The sequence below is a fragment of the Lates calcarifer genome, linkage group LG21, assembly GCF_001640805.2.
Source record: "Lates calcarifer isolate ASB-BC8 linkage group LG21, TLL_Latcal_v3, whole genome shotgun sequence".
Lineage (NCBI taxonomy): Eukaryota > Metazoa > Chordata > Actinopteri > Centropomidae > Lates > Lates calcarifer.
Genome location: NC_066853.1, coordinates 24155924 through 24172980, shown reverse-complemented (window position 1 = coordinate 24172980; position 17057 = coordinate 24155924). Strand labels below are relative to the sequence as shown.

Below are 17057 nucleotides of genomic sequence, written 5' to 3'. Positions count from 1 at the left end.
GCATTAACACTGCAGAGAGGGAGAGACTGAGAGATGTACATGATGTTCAGGAGATATTCACATGGCAATGCAGCTACTGATATTTCTAAGTACTTTAGCGACACCTACTGGTCAAAAAAAGTCATAGCATGTTATTTACCCATTCCAGATCTCATTTATCAAAGATGAAAACCATTTCTCAGTGAGGACAGGACAGCTGCAAAATGACCAGGTGCTTAATGGAAAATTTCTCTTTTTTTCTCTTTTCATCTCCTCCTCAGATTCTGTCCTTTATCCTGCACACTATTGTCAGAGGTTTCATCCACTCTGCTGTCGGAGGCCTCTATGCTGCTGTGTAAGTCTACCTAGTGATAAAAACACACTTTGATACCATAGAATATACCATTGACTAGATTAACCACATGACACCTGAACATTACACCATTATTTGACTGTGGAATAAATGTAAAGGATTTGAAGGGGTTGATGTCAGTCTTAAGAACCAGAGTCAGGTCACGGACCATATCATTCTTGACTTGTGCTATTGTTAGAGTAGGTTTTAGCATTTAGCATTATCCAGTAATCGTCAGTTATGACTGCTGCTGAGCTAGATAGTCTTGCTTTAATTGGAATGAAGTGACCTAGCCCAAACCAGGATAAACAGACCTATATCAAAAGTGGTATCACTTGTGTCCACATACTTCTGGCAATAGTGTACAATCACCTAAGTGTGTGCAGTATATTTTTAATTTATCTGGCTTCAGTTGGAGTCAAACCTTTAGCTCACCCAGGAGTTGATATTCATATTCATGGTACATCCTTTGCTATCCAAAAACGATGACGTATGACCCCAGTTTAGTGATGACACCTCTTCTGAATTTACCATCTGAGACATGTAACATGTTTGTCCGCTGCAGGTACCCGTCCTCTCAGTTTGGCAGCCTGACAGGCATGCAGTCTCTGATCAGCGCTCTGTTCGCCCTACTCCAGCAGCCTCTCTTCATGGCCATGGTGGGACCCCTGGAGGGAGACCCTCTATGGGTAAGATGTTACAAATATCTGGTTATTTATAAGCAAAAGAGCAAGTACAGCAGGAGAGTTTTAATCAAAGGCTCACATCATGACTCTAATGCTGTCTTCAGGTGAACGTGGGCCTGTTGGCACTGAGCATGTTGGGATTCTGCCTGCCCCTCTACCTGCTGTGCCACAGCCGTTACCTCCAGCGCCTCAGAGACGAGCGTGACGAGGATCCCAAGATCTATGTCAAGATCAACAATGGTAGCAAGCCCGACGCCATCGTCTAGACCGGGACAAAGAATGAAGAGTTCCATACTAAAAAGAGAAGGACTGAGAGAAGAAGAGAAAGATAAAACTTGTCTGTCCTCCAGCACCTTTCTCAGTTCGTCTGATGACTCACAAATCCTCTACATTCCCCATGCACACACACACACACACACACACAAACACACTTTCACACATTATACTGCCATATTGCCATCTGGCCAAACAGGACTGCACACCACTGTGACACCCAGGTTCACCCTCCCTCATCTGTTGAGTACGCACTGTGAGAAACCTGACACACACATACACATCCTCTCCAGCCAAGAGGAGATGTGTGTGAAGGGGCCTCACCGTCCCCACCCCTACCCCCACCCATCCCTTCGACTGCATCTCCAAAATGAGGAGAAAATAGACTAATGGGAGAGAGAAGAAGTGACCAAGGACTTTTTATTTCTGCCCAAATTACTCCTCTTCTTCACTCTTGTCATTTTTATTTCACTCTGGTTTAGTCTCTGCCATCCCTCCTTAAAAAACATAGAGGAAGAAGAAGATGCCAGCCAATGGAAAGTGAGGAGACTTTGGAGGAGGCAAAGTCTCAGTGATAGTATTGTGCTTTTGAGGCACCCAACTTAACCACCTAACAAAAACTGGTGTGTCCTGACCATGTTATAACCGTGGAGTAACCATGACAGCCTTCGCTTTCTGATTGGTCTAGGTTTGTCTCTAAACACTCATCTCTCTCAGACAGCACGAGCCAGTGTTTAATATGGCTGCTTGGTGTCTGGTTTATTTGTGAGGACTTAAACATCCTCTGGGAGAAAAAAACAGTACACGCACACACACAGAAGTGTCTCCTTTGGTCATGACATCTCTGCTTCCTCTTGCGCTTCAGGGCATTAACTGACTAAGAATCCACAGACAGCAGTATTGGTAGCAGCTCAGATTGAAACACACAGTATGATAGCACATGATGCACAGATAAGACAGAAAAAAACACTGCAGCATCTCTGCGTGTGTGTTACATAATGCAGGTCTCTGATTTTAGATGAACTTCACCGCATGATGCCAGTGACCACAGTGCTAGCCCTATATTACAGTTTCATTCAGTAACCAGTGCAGGAAGACACTCAACTTGTCATGTCGGTCTAGTTTTCATTTTCTAAGTCATGAATTCCTCATATATGTTTGGAATATGTAACCGTTTGTTGTGTTTTGCAAATGTATTTATTGCAATATGATCGCAGATGTGCTGTTAAATCTTTTTTTTTTTTTTTTGCTATACATCATCTTAAGATGTGGAGGAGGAAATGTGTTTAGAGTAGGTAGATGGGACAGTAATATTAGATAGAGCATGTTTTTAAAGGAGTGGTGTAGAGGTGGAGCCCCTTGTTGTTCTACTTGTTAAACACATGAGTTTGGAGTTTCCATTCGTTATAGCAATAAGTGCTTCTGTGGGGTGCTGGGCAACATGTTGACACACAATCACACACAAACAATATATTTTATGGTATTGCTAAATCACAAAGGGTGCTAGTTAATTACAGAAATGTGTTGTGTGTATTTAGCTTTCAGGGGCAGTTGAAGTCATTTTACCACAAAGGCAACGACTCGCCATCAAATTACTAACACCTGCTTCTTCAGCAGCTTTCCAAAGAACCAATCAAGTTACCATTTTAAATTACTACTGCTCTTTGTTTTTGTTTACTTTAATCAGTTTTGTGATATTACTGCACCACAACACAAAGTGCAACCACAGCAGCAGCTCTGGAAAACTTGAATTCACCTCATAAAGGGACATTAGCTTGAAAGTAGCAGACTGATAGAGACACACCCCTCCAGCTTCTAAGAAAAGCTGTGCATGATGAGACAACATGGACAATAAGGAGTCCTTGTCTTTGAAAAAAAAAAAAAAAAGCCCAGAACAGAAGCATGGAGCGTGTAGAGAATGATGCAGGGAGATAATATTTTCAATTCGATTCAGTTCGCTGTCTTAAAATGCCGTAGTGTGAAGCTCCTCAGATATTTTCTGCCTGGCAGTAACTCACAGAGGCACTTCCAAAGACAGCCATGATCCTCAGAGTGCCTCTCTACATGATGGGAGGAGTGGATTCAGACAGGATGTGGCACACCCAGTCCCTCTCTCCTCTATCTGTTTATCTCTTGCTTTCATCCACCCATCAGTCTGCAAACACATCTTGAAATGTTTACTGACGACAGAGCTGAGAGACAAGACTCCACTGCCATCAGAGGCTCCCAATGAATGACTAAGTGAGAAATGAATGGCACATAATGCACTTTAGACCTCTAAAATGGACCTCAGTCGTGTATTTCTGAATGGCCTGCCCACACTGTATCGTACACACAGTGCATGGCTGCTTAATAGTGGCGCATGATGCAAGAATGTATACTCAGAGCTTCGGATGTAGATTTGTTCAGAACATGGGAATGGAAAGATGCTGTTATTTTTTATACTCAGAAAAAAAATATTGCTTCACATGTTCATGATATTGCCTTTATGTGCATGGACAGTGCAACAGAGTCTTGTCTCTCAGTTCAGGAACTTTCATAAGTGTGGACTCACCAATTAGACCTGCACATTCATCCTCATTAAACTGCATGAGTTAATTATCTGTGAAGGATCAGAGAGGATTCTATGGAGTAAAATTGGTGCAGAAATCAAAGTTGTGTTTACTTAGATCACAAATGTGAAGGAACTTTTGTAAAGTGGAAGAAATTTGCAAATTTTGTAAGAAAACTAAATTCACATTTATACATTTTTATGCATGTCATATTGAATCTTGTTAGGTACATAAGAAAATGAAATCATGCAGAGGAAAGTAATGAATCCTTACACAATGTCAACACTGCATTTATTTAAAAAGTAACTTTTCGGATGTAGATCTTTGTCAGGCATCAAATTGCTGACCAAGGTCTATGACAAAAACATTGGTTTTGCATAAACAGTATGCAGGAATTCAGTACATTATTTTGCCTTTATTTGTCCTGAAATTTACATTGTTGTATCACAGATCTCAATCAGTCCATCTATTTTCCACCACATTGTCTCACATGTTTTTGTCCCCGAAAACAGATGTGACTTCTTCTGTCAATCTTCGCACGTTGTAGATACAAAACCACAGAGACATTGATCATTTTTGTACCAGTACTCCTTGGAAAGGTGGGAAAACTTTTCATATACTTCAAATGCTCACCACTGTGTTTGACATTCACAAGATTTGTGTTGTTGCTGTCATCTGTATTTTTGTTCTTGAGAGAGATACAACAATGTGAATTTACACATAGAAATTTAAATGTATTTGCTGTACACAGGTTTTCAGTTACAAGTTTGCAAATTTTTGTTTTCACCTCATGAAACCTTATGTACATCTGTCCTTCAAAAAAAAAAAAAAAACACAGTAAAGTAATTATGGCACTAATTTAACTCCATAGAAAGTATCTGTTAGTGTGTCCTGTCAGATACTGGTAAGACTGGACGTAACAGACAGGTACTTAACTCCAGTTCTATGAATGTGGGTTATGATGAAAATGGATTTTTCATTTGCTTGGTAATCCATCCTGAACTCACTCTCTGGCTTAACAGGTAATTACCTAATTTACAGACAGTTTGTCTTAAGCCACAAACTTCTGTGCATTGTAATTACAGGTAACCTAATGATAATTAAGCCCGGGTGAATGACTGATGAGTTATCAGGTGAAATCTTCATTCCCTCAAAATGGGAAACTGAACAGCACTTTCCATCACTGCCATACCTTAAACAACTCACCCTGTCCTCAATACCATCATCTTCCCGGTCTCATCCCAATTTCCTAGAATAGGGATTCTGCATTACAGTAGTTTTGTTCATTGATTGATGTATTGATGAATTGCTTGCGGGTGTTTTTATGGCCATGTGTGACGATAGAAAATGGGGATTTTAGCTGAAACACTGACACCTTGTTTTTCTCTCCCCTGGCTTGTACGTTTTGTATTTTTTCTACCTGCCATGTTTCCGTTTAGTTTCATTGTCTTTCATTCTGTTTTTTTTTTCTTTGATGTTTACGAGAATGTGTATTTTCATGGTTCTATATTGTATATTTGGTTTTCTTTTGTCTTGCACCACAGTATAGCCATTGTCACTGACATTTCAAGTCATGTTTCAACAGAAAGAAAAAAAAGACAGATCAATATATGAAGCAAAATAAACACAGTAATTTGTATAAATGTGTCTCTTATTTCAAATAATTACTGCACATCTCTGTGTTCTGGTAAAGGCAGGACAGTACTTTTTCAGAGCAGCAGGGGTCAGACTGTTATTGTAACACTTATACTCTCTGTATCTGGAGTGTAACAGAATACAAATATCTGTTTGATACAAAAGTGATACATGCAACTTTATAGGCAAACCTACTTGGGCAACAGAAACCAGAGTTTCCCCAGCATTGTTTTACAGAGGAACATCCTTCATGGGCAAAAGCTCTCAAATAAATAACTCGTCTCAGATAAACAGGTTGAGCCAGAGTTGACGGTTTCTCCCTGTACTGGTTTGATCACACTGGGGCGTTTTCTCTCACTCTCTCTCTCTCTCTCTCTCTCTCACACACACACACACACACAGAAGGTTCAGTGGACTACTCCACCCTCTGGGAAGACAAGGAGCCTGGCGCTATCCTTGTGCAACAACTGATGCTCACTGAGCTATAGTCACAGTTAGTGTGGTAACTTTACAACACTCGCTATGACCTCTAACCTCATGTATGACTATAACTCCATTTGTTTGATATCACAGTCAATCACAGTTAGGCTCACCAGGATATTAGTGACGTGTGAGCTTGAAAATGCAGTAAAGTCCACTCTACAAGAGTCAAATGTCAATAGTGAGACTGCTGACAGCAGTAAGATCTTAGTGGACAGTAATAAAATTGCTTCACATAGGCAGAGAAATACATTAAAACTGCATTTAAAAGACAATGAAAATAGAAACAAAAGCAAAAACAAGCAAATAAATGGTTAAAGATTAAAAAGAATACATATTTAATTTATTGGAAAGCTACAGCACACGTTTTAGGCCCTGATTTAAATGAGCTGACCGTTTTCAGCAGACCTCAGGTGTTGAGGAGCATAGAAACTAAAATGTACTTCACCTTACTTGGTTTTGATTTTAGGAACACTGAGTGAAACTGACCTGTGGGGTCTGGATGCTTCCTCATACCATTCTAGTGGATTAGGGGCACTGTGATGCACATGAAGTCATTATCACAAAATAAAGGTCACGTTGGTTAAGACTTGATAATGGTTTACCAATTGCACGTGAACGTAACATGAGGTTACCTGAAACTAAAGGTGGGTGTCTCCTCCTCTTTCGACGCCGCGCCCCGTCGCCAACACGCACGGCATCTTCCAGGAAGGAACTCCGAGGTAAAACGGAGTGAATGAGCGGCTGTTGTCAGCTTTGACGAAGTTTTTCTGGGGTTTCAACTTTGTCATATGCTTCAGTTTGCGCGGAGGCACAGTCATCATGCTGATCAAAGAATTGTGAGTACCGTAACTTTCTGAAACGGCGCTGTTGCTATGACATAGCAGACAGAAACGGGTATTTTTACGACCGCTTGCTTTGCCAACGTTTCTTTTATTATTAACTACATAAGAAAGCAGGTCTGGATACCGCTGTCGTCGTTCAAAAATGTATCCATATCTCGCTAAGCTGTTTTGTCTCCCTGTGTTTCACCACCTTAGCTTGTTGGAACTGTTTGCTCTCTGATGTGGACATCTCAGAACTCCATACGAAGTTCTGGCAATTTAAAGCTCATTTGGTTGTTAGCAAAAGTGCCTACATGGTAGAGTTTAAAGTAAATGAGTTATTTGATTATATGAGAATGATAGTAATTTCGGCATAGATACGTTGAACTTTGTATTTGAAATAGGGGTGTAAATCAACTAAACCCTTGGGTTTAAACTGCTCGCTAATGACTGAAGTTGACATTACATTGTAATTTAGCACGACGGGGAATGCCATGGGTGCAGCCAGACAACTTTGCAAGTTTAATTTTCCATTGACTAAATATATTTATGGTTATATGCTGCACCAGAGAATTTATCTCATATGTTCAGAAAAGATGTGAATTTGCATTTCTCAAATCATTCCCTTGAATGTAGAGGGAAAGTCATCTAAAGTTGAAAATGTTGCACAGAGTTTCGGGTTTTTGAGCTTGGCGGTTACTGGGTCTTATGGGAGTTGAGTTAGTTTTTCTCACAAAGCCAAATAAATCAAAAACGTGCCTCAAAGAGCTTGACTGAAGGGGATGAATGAACTAATGATCCTTTTTAATTCTACATTCTTGTAACTCCTGAGCCTGGCGGTTTTATGACTGTCATGTCATATGCACATCATTACTGGAACATCATCCAGTAGCTGGCTGTCATATGATCATGGTGCAAAGTGCATTATAAGGCTGGGCCATGTTCAATTATAATGACCCAAGAAAAGCTGCTTGTAAGATAAAATAAATGGGCTTGTTTAGCTAGACATTATGGCCAGACTGAACAGTGTTTCTGTCAGTGTATGAATGCAGGGTAACGTATATCTTTTCATCACACTAGCCATCAAGTTCATGCCTGGAAGGTTCTCCCTCCACGCTGATCTGTTGTAATGAAATATTCAGGCCCTGCTAGACTGGCAACAGGTGGCAATTAATTGGCTATTGTATCAACTCACACATGCAGGGTTTCCACCAAAAGTGCCAGGCTTATTCGTTCTCTCACAGTGCCAGTCTTGATTTCAGTTTTATAATTTCCTCTTCCTCTTGGTAAGGTTCCTGTGATAGTGGGAACTAGCAGAGAACCAACCATGTTACCACTTCCCACTGTTCAATGTATATAACTTTACTCTCTGAAAACCTGACTCATGATGTTATTGTGCAAGGTTTGAAAAGACTGGTACACTGGGGAAAGGGAACAACAGATATTGTTATCTTTGCTACTTTTATGGCCTCATCTGCAGGTGCTGAATGCTGAGAGACATTAGTCATTTCCGTTTGTCACTGCAAGCTTGTGTTATCCATGTCACCTTTATGTAGTAGTTACATTTCCCTACATTTGTTGAACACCCCACACCCACACCCTCTAAATTAATGCGCAGGTGTGTCCACAGGTCCAACTGGCTCCAACAGGAGCACTCCTCTGATTTTTCAAATGAAATTCAGTTAGTTCATTACAAGGAGTGCTATACAGCTTGTGAAAACAGTTGGACAATGCCTTGTGTGGGCCTGGAAGAACTTTCCAAAATGTTAAAAAATAGCTCAGAGATTGGGCTTGAGACTTTATAACAGAGCCTGCAGGGTGAACTGAAAGTATAGGTTTGGAAGGCATGTGTTTCTGTCATAGGAACAGCTAATAAAGGACTTGTTGCATCATGGGAAATGTAGGTTGTGTTTTTGGAGCTTGACTCATCGCAGGTAATAAAAGTCAGGGTATCACAGCCTCTGCTGCTTCAATTTTAACCTAAATCTGTCTCTTGGGAGTTAGTTATTGGGCGTGCAATACTAAATTGCTGGAGTAGGTCTTTAATATTGCAAGGCACCAAGTATTAATTAGATAAAAGGAAATGAAAATAACTCAGTGGCATTACTTAAGAGGCTCTCATTGAGCATAAACAGTAGTTCAATATATATGCTTTTCACTGTCATGCTGAGAGTTAAATGACCAAGATCGACACCAATATGCATGTATGGTAAATATGCACTGTTAGTTGGAGTCATTGGCGGGTTAGCTTAGCTTAACGTAAAGACAGGAAATGACTGACTCCATCCAAAGGTAACTAACCAAGGAACCATCTGGCACTGCTCCCAGTGAAAATAGTGAATTGTCCATTTCATACTTCATACGGTTTTTGTATTCAAGTTCCTTTTGATTCCAGATTTTGATTGATTGTAAATTAGGCCTATGATATATTTACCTATGACAACATTGTCACTGTTGTATTTTCTGTTTTAATGCTGACTAGTATATTCGTTCCTTAATACCTCCTTGTTTTTCTTCTCTCTCCTGTAGCCGAATTGTCCTGCCCATTTCAGTGGAGGAGGTAAGGAGTCATTTGTTTACTTTTGCTTTATCAGGGACAGTACATGATAATTGATATTGATGTAATGTAAATATTCTAGTTGCATCCGATACTCAGGAGATGTTGTCTTGGCAAACAATTCAACATTTGACAAATGTTTGATAAAAGCAGATTAGGGCTGTTCTGTTGATAGAATTACTAATTAACTAATAGAATTGCTATTAAAAAGTTGAGTTTTTATAGCATTTTATAAAATGAAGTCTAAATTTCACAATGTTTTGTCAGCATCTCCTCTAAATCACAAGTTTCCTTTGGACATTTTCTCATTTTCAGTTCCTGTCTCCTGTCTCTCTGGTGTTGGTTGATAAATATTTATTATTTTTCTCTCAGTGACAGTAACTACTCACTGAGTTCTCCTCACATGAATGCTGTTAAAAATTCTCCAGGCTGCTGATCAACATAGTTCAGTTACAACTATGCATCTGATTTTACTGCCTTTAGAGACAGTTGAAGGCATAACAGAGCAGATAGGATTTTACACATACCACACTAAGAGGCTGACACTCAGCACAGTATGTGTTTAGATGTGTGGTGTTGTTGGAGTTAGCTGCTCTCAGGACTGTCACTTTAGGCTGCCTTTAGATGCCCTTGTAGTTGAAGCACTTAGCTGTAGCGTCATATCAGGTTCAAAATTTATTTAGCTGTATTTAATCTACCACACCAGTGGCTGCTACCTACATGTGTGAGAGCAGGTTCAGCCTCTTCACTTTTCCCCCTCATTACATTTATGGGAGAACCTTCAGTGTTTTTTAACCCCCTCACTGCACCTGTATGTGAACTTACTGTTTTCTTACCTAATGATCATTCTACATTTAAATGTTCCATACAACACTGTACTCTTTGTTTTTCCATTGCTTCACTCAAAGGAGTAGTCAGTATTTCACTAAGCTACGTAATCACAGTTGGCTGAATGACCGGCTTTTCCTCTGATCCAGTTCAGTGTAAAGCATTTTCTGGCTTTGTGTGTAGGTTGCATAAGTAAGTGTGATTGTGGCAGTCGAGCTTGAGCTTGATTAAATGTGAATGAAATAGGTGTGTGCTCTGTGATCTGTGTATCTAATCGATATGTGCTGTCACGTGTGTGTAGAGACAAGGTAGGGTGGGTGTATATGAACTAAAAAAATGTATATATGAACTACAGTTCAGACTGTGAGCTGTGGGATTACTCAGTTTTGCATTGCTATTACCAAAGGTGCTTTTCAAAATATGAGAATATGGAAATTTAGGTTGAGAAGCAAATCTCTTCATGTGTGTAATATTTTACAGAACTGAAACAATTTGTAGATTACTCAAAAATTAAAATAACTAAAGGAGTAATTTGACAGTTTGGGAAACTATTTTGCTTTCTTCAGGCAGAGTCAAGCTATCGGTTTCCAGTTTTTATGCTAAGCTAAATGAGGCTAGCCAGTTGCTGGTTGTAGCTACATATTTACTTTACTAGACGTGAGAGTGGCGTCGATCTTCTCATCAAACTCTCACAAAAAAAAAAAATTAGCTATATAGTTAAGGTAATCCCTTCATTGCATAAGGTTTTAGCTTCGTGAATGTCAATATTTGCTTGTTTTCTAAAGCCCTTTTTACACAGAGATCATGCAGTACTGGTGTTAAGAATTCCCTTGACTATGCCGCCTTTGGTTGTTTACACAGAACCACATGAAAGGTTTATATAGTATGCCAGCATCGTGAAATTAGAGCTGTGATGTGTAACACAGCAGCCTCGTTGTTGGTCAGTGTCTCTTCGAAGCTTAGACCATGATTGCCCTGATGACATCATTACAACATCATCTGGGTAAATTTTTTTTAAACTCGGCAAAGCATCTCCAGAACCTCAGAATGTATCACTCACCTGTTTTCAGGTTGAGTTTGTACTCATGCACTGATGATGGGTATACTAAACGTGATGTGTAAAATCAGTGGATTGCTCCAGTTAATGGCATAATATATTTGAAATACAAAGTGTTTTGTCATTATACAGCACTGTGTGGAAAAGTTGGTGGGCAATTATGGCTTCAAACAAGTTGCAACAACCAAACACTTTGGCGATGTTGTTTCTTGGAGCAGCCAAGTCATACTGATGGTTATTAACATGTGACTGAAACGCAACACAAGATTTTAACCCAGTGATTTCTGTTCTCACTTTAAACCAATAAAATGTTCTTTCATAATCCACACCTAGTTTTTGTCAGTTAATGTGATTTTTGCTGACAAACTTTGCCTCAACGTGTTTTGTCCAGTACTTATGACCACCTCCATTCAGGTTCAGCCTGTTTGTTGTTTGCAACCGATGAGTCTCTTCCCTCCTCTGCACTGCCAGTTAAGGTCTGCATTACATCTGACTGTCCTTGACAATGAGGAGATGTACTGGTTATACACGACAAGTCACATTCCTGAGTTCCTACTCACAGTGGCAAGGCTGAGTGTCCACAGCTACCAAAATAGGTTACTACCCTGTAGCAGTGCTCTGTCTCTGGGGAGAGGAGGGCGTGGCTTGTTTCAACCACAGTTTTTTTCCAGCTGCAAATAGCAGCAGAAGTGTCAGTGTCTCATCAACTGTCACTCAAATCCTCAAACATTTATTAATTACACAGTAGGGGGGATAAAATTACCTATTCGTCAACTAGCAGTGAACCAAAATGTAAGGCAAACAGATGTTTCAGCATCGGATAAAACACCTAATGGACAACTTAGATTTGTCAGAAAGTTTCGTGTGTGTGTGTGTGTGAAGTAGGAGTGTGTTGGCCTGGCTGACAGCACCAGCGACGTGAGTCACTCTTTCCAGTGTCACAACACTTCTGCCTGACTCAGGAAGGGTTTGAACTGTGGGGGTTGGAGGAGGAAGGAGAAGAGGAAGAGAGGGGAAAGAGGTCAAGAAAAAGCTTACTCTGCTGTTTTTTTCACGTACAAAGCCGTCTAGGATAAAGGAATATAGTTAACATGCGGTCATTTACATGAATGGTTAACAGAGGTCATGACAGAGGGATTCTCACAAGGGAGAGTCTGCCCATTCCCTCGTGTCTCCCTTTGGTTATTTTTTATAGTTTTTTTTCTTTTGTGCAAGTTATACAGTAGTTTAACGTCATCTATCATCATCTAAATCCTATTTTTCAATGGGCGGAGGCTGTGGGCCATTTAACTGAAACAATGAGTCTAAAGGTGCTAAAATGCTCCACATAGCTGAAGGACACGGGAGAGTTGGTTATAATTCTTTTGTCACTTGGAGAAACCACATTTAATTCGATCCAAAGTTAATATAAAGATGTTGGTTAGTGTAGCTGTGATGTCCTGTTTTTTTTCTTGCTGTGAAAAGTTAAAATGTGTGCGAATAAGGGGTCACTAATTAAAAGAAAGACAGAGAGAGAGAGAAGCGAGAAGCATATCACCAGGAGGAAGTTAATTCCCAAATCTCAGAATTTATCAGCTTTTCTTTTTAAATGTCCTTTTATCCACCACATGAATTAATAGGTAGTTAAGTCTTTGCGGCCCAGGCACCAATGCATAGGATGAGAAAACTGATTAAATTCATTACTGTATAAAATTATCTGTGAACAATAACCATGCTTTCTTCTTTTGTTTCTCCAGTACCAAGTGGGTCAGCTATACACAGTAGCAGAAGCCAGTAAGAATGAGACGGGTGGAGGAGAAGGTGTGGAGGTGTTGGTCAATGAGCCCTATGAGAAGGATGGAGAGAAGGGACAGTACACCCACAAGATCTACCACCTGCAGAGGTTGGCTGCTGCTCAGCACTGCTACATGCTTCATATCTCACTCTGCATAGGAAGTTTAAGTAGTACACAGAAAATATTGCACCACTTTCTGAAAAGGCAGCCCTGATAAAGGCTTCCTAAGTTGTAACTCAAAAATTGTACCTAATGTTTTTCTGTGTCTGAATATATTGTTACAGGAGTTGGTGCTTTTGATTTTGCATACATGTGTGACTGCATTAATTCCCACTTTTATCTCTGCAGTAAAGTACCAGGTATCATCCGTATGATCGCTCCAAAGGGTTCTCTGGAGATTCATGAGAAGGCCTGGAACGCATATCCTTACTGTCGAACCAGTGAGTCCCCCCCCACATACACACAACATGTTGGGTGACAGTTAATAATTTATCACTGGATATAGGTTAGCAACCAGATCTCAGTCAGTGTCTTTGTGGCACCATTGAATAGCACAGACCAGCTGTTGGGTGATGGTGCATAGTTACAGTGTGTGTTGTGGAATTTCTCAGCTGAAAATCTTGATGCTTGTGTTATCTAAAATCTTGTGTCTCCCTCTCTCTCTGATCCATCCCCTATCTATCGCGACCCACCTTTTCCTCTGATGCAGTCCTCACAGTAAGTATTCTTTCTTTTTGAATTTCCATATAGAAGTTAAAAGTAAAATTAAGTTAAACCTTCGACACATTCTTGCGTTTCTTTTTTTGTTTTAAATATGGGGCCATTCTAATGACTATAATACAGTGTCCAGTGAAATGGAACATTGATGCACTGTGTCTTTTTACAAACTTTAATGCGATCTGTATGTGTGCATGTGACAATATGATTGCTGACTGACCCTGTTATGTATCTCTCCTGTGCTTACAGAATACCTACATGAATGACAGGTTCATGATTAAAATCGAGACATGGCACAAGCCTGATATGGGGGAACAGGAGAATGTAAGTCATGTCATGGCTAGTTGTGGTCATACTTTACCCACCATTACACTGAGCAATGAATGAGTTGGACTTAATGATGCAAAATTGGCTCTATGTTTGTAAATTATGGTACTGTTGTTTTTACAGAAGTAACAGAACCAATGCAAATACAACATATGTAGCATCATAAAACAGTAGAGCTTGTACTAGTGGTGTTTCTACTGTTAGACTGTGTATTAAGAGAGCTGTTAATCATTTTGGAAGTCATAGATAGTTCTAATCCAGTGTTTTCAGTATCGGTGAGGGGGCGACCATTTTGTTTGCATTTAATTCATGGACTGGGTCTATTAAGATGTGGGTCAGTTGGTACAAGTTGCAGTCGTGTTTCAGAAAAGTTTTTAGCCATGCTAGCAGAATGGATCTTTCAAGCTTAACTAAGATAGTAACCAAACATTATACATCAGCATGTTAGCATTGTTACTCTGACTATGCTATGTTAGCACTAGAGCTGTTAACGTGTTAGCAGTCAGAGCCACTGTAATGTACCGTGAGGTAATTGTAGTTTGGAAATGAGAGATTGAAGTGGACACATAAACATAAATATGAAGTCTTTACCAAGCAAATGACCGAATATTGTGGTTTGATTTTTGCCTTGCTGCAGGTACATGGACTAGACAAAAGCACATGGGATGCAACTGAAATAGTTAACATTGACATTGGTGATAGAAGTTGCGTAAATCAAAAGGTAAGAAAAAAAAATTGCTGGTGTTTTAGAAACAAGCACAGTAGTACATTCAGGATAAACACAGTTATACTGTATTTCACTGTACTGGTTGCATTCATTCTTTAGGACTACAAAGCAGAGTATGATCCAGCCATCTTTAAGTCAGAGAGGACAGGTAGAGGCCCTCTGGGACCTGACTGGAAGGTATCTCTCTTCACTTAAAGAAATGAAATGAGTTTAAACATGTTGAGATATTGTGTTTTTATCTTATCTGTGCATCTGTGTGTTGCAGAAAGAACTTGCAAACAACCCCGACTGTCCACACATGTGTGCCTATAAGCTTGTCACTGTTGAATTCAAGCAGATGTTAGTACAGGGCAAGATAGAAAGCTTCATTCAAAAGGTACAAAATTGTTGTTTATTTCTTTATATTTGAACATGAGATGTATGAATTAATGTGCAGAGGAAAATGTACTCTATTGAGATGATCTTTATATCTCTCTGTACTATTGTCCTTTCTCTTCTTCTTCTCCCTCTGTTTCTCTGTTGTGTCCTCATGCTGTCTTTCTTCACACACCCACTCTGTCCAGGTGGAGCAGCGTTTGTTCACCCTCTTCCACAGACAGCTTTTCTGCACGATTGACAATTGGGTGCATCTGACGATGGATGACATACGACGCATGGAGGAAGAGACAAAGAAAGAGCTGGATGAGGTGACTGAGCGTAGTATACTGTACACCACACCGCTCATTAATACAAGAAACTTTTCCTATTATAACACGAGAAGTTGGTATGTTGGTATAACATGAAAAAGATACTGTCAATGCAATATCAATCACATAATATAACTGATGTAGACCTGGCATGTTGTGTGGCCATGGACTGATTTCATTTTTTTTCTCCATTTTCCCAGTTTGAACAGCCAGTGACAGTGACAAAGAAAAATACACAATATGTAGAATAAAAAGATTAAATTATATGTCATCATAACAAGAAATATTTCCTCTGTAGAACAGTCTTTACACAGGTTTCCTTCATTGTTTTGCTCCCAACAGCAGCGCTTGTGAAAAGAAACCTAACACTTTAGCACACTTCTAATATATGTCTCTCTCTGTGTCACAGATGAGGCAGAATGATGAAGTTAAAGGCATGGCAGCTGAATGAGTGAGTATTAAACTATTGTTTTGTCAATATTTCACATTTAGGATTTTGAACATTTAATTAATCAGTCTTGTTTTCCTCTTCAGGTCCCTCTCTGATACAGGAGGATTTCACTTCCTTCAGCCAGCTCAGACTCCTTGTTTTGGACACTAGACCTAGAACAGCATCATAGGCATAATCAAGAATACCACATTTATATCCTAATAAAATTTGCTCTTAATAAGAGCTCATTATTGAAAAGCGTGTGTGTATTTATGTACTGCATTTGAATACAACTACAGCAGTTTTTAGTTTTTTGAGACAATTTTGTGATTTAGGTAATTAGTTTTGGAGATGAAATATTCTTGCTTATGTCTATTTGGTTCTCTTAAATCCCCTAAATTAGGGAACCGGTGTGGGTTGTCTCTGAAGCAGCATTTATGAATACTGTTATCCTTTTTTAATGACAATTATTTGGGTTTTGTTCTTTTTTTTTGATTTTGTATTTTCCTGTCCTCTGTGATTTCTGATTTATTGACCAGAGCAAGACAGTTGCTCCACAAGTCTTCTGACCACTTACAAAAGATCCAGTTAAAATAATTTTTAAATAATTAACTGAAATAAAATCGAGATCAGTGCTTTTGACAAGTACACTGACTGTTCTGTTTTGTCAGACTGGAAATTTATCATGACATGGTGGCTGGAGGTAAAGCTGTGGGAGATATTTACATTGAAAAGACAGAATAGTCTGGTAATCCTGGTGTGACTGCACCATCTCTTGGTCAGGTGGTTTAACTTCATCAAAAGATGCCAGCTGCTGTGTTTTATTATAGCTTTGGGTTGGGTTTTTGAGTGTTTCTGATGAAAATATTTAAGAAAAACCTGAACTCTGAGCAGACTTCAAAATGTCTGACACATGATACAGTTCTGTCTTGATAACTGTTCAAAGGTTTGGCCTAGGTTGTCATTGTCAGTTTTGTTCTGTGTTCAATGTAATAACCTGGATTTTAATGTACTGAGACATATCATTAAAGACAATGTTATTGTTCCTTGCTTTTTGTATATTTGTACTTAGTACTTAGCTGGTAAACGTAGTTTATGCGCAAAGATCTCATCCACCACCTGCAGCTACAATAAAACTTTAAGCCTGCATCCTTCAGAATAAAAGCATCCCCC

The 17057-nt window shown here is 39.5% G+C and overlaps 2 protein-coding genes across 2 annotated transcripts in view; both read left to right on the top strand.

Annotated features, from left to right (window-relative positions):
- The window catches only part of LOC108888180 (large neutral amino acids transporter small subunit 4), a 28854-nt gene extending 23369 nt beyond the window's left edge, over positions 1–5485 (top strand). Inside the window, exons 12-14 of the mRNA XM_018684039.2 lie at positions 261–334; positions 897–1020; positions 1122–5485. Coding sequence (XP_018539555.1) covers positions 261–334; positions 897–1020; positions 1122–1283 — 360 coding nt within the window. The 3' untranslated portion in view covers positions 1284–5485. The remainder of the gene's footprint in view (positions 1–260; positions 335–896; positions 1021–1121) is intronic.
- A 1132-nt stretch (positions 5486–6617) lies between these two features.
- On the top strand, positions 6618–16934 carry LOC108888187 (phosphatidylinositol transfer protein alpha isoform). Its single transcript, XM_018684055.2, has 12 exons — positions 6618–6796; positions 9311–9341; positions 12960–13105; positions 13346–13437; positions 13707–13714; positions 13964–14038; positions 14679–14762; positions 14868–14945; positions 15034–15144; positions 15332–15454; positions 15864–15905; positions 15989–16934. Exons 1-11 carry the CDS (start codon positions 6780–6782, stop codon positions 15903–15905), a joined length of 807 nt encoding a protein of 268 aa, XP_018539571.1. The 5' UTR covers positions 6618–6779; the 3' UTR covers positions 15989–16934.
- The last annotated feature ends 123 nt before the right edge of the window (positions 16935–17057 follow it).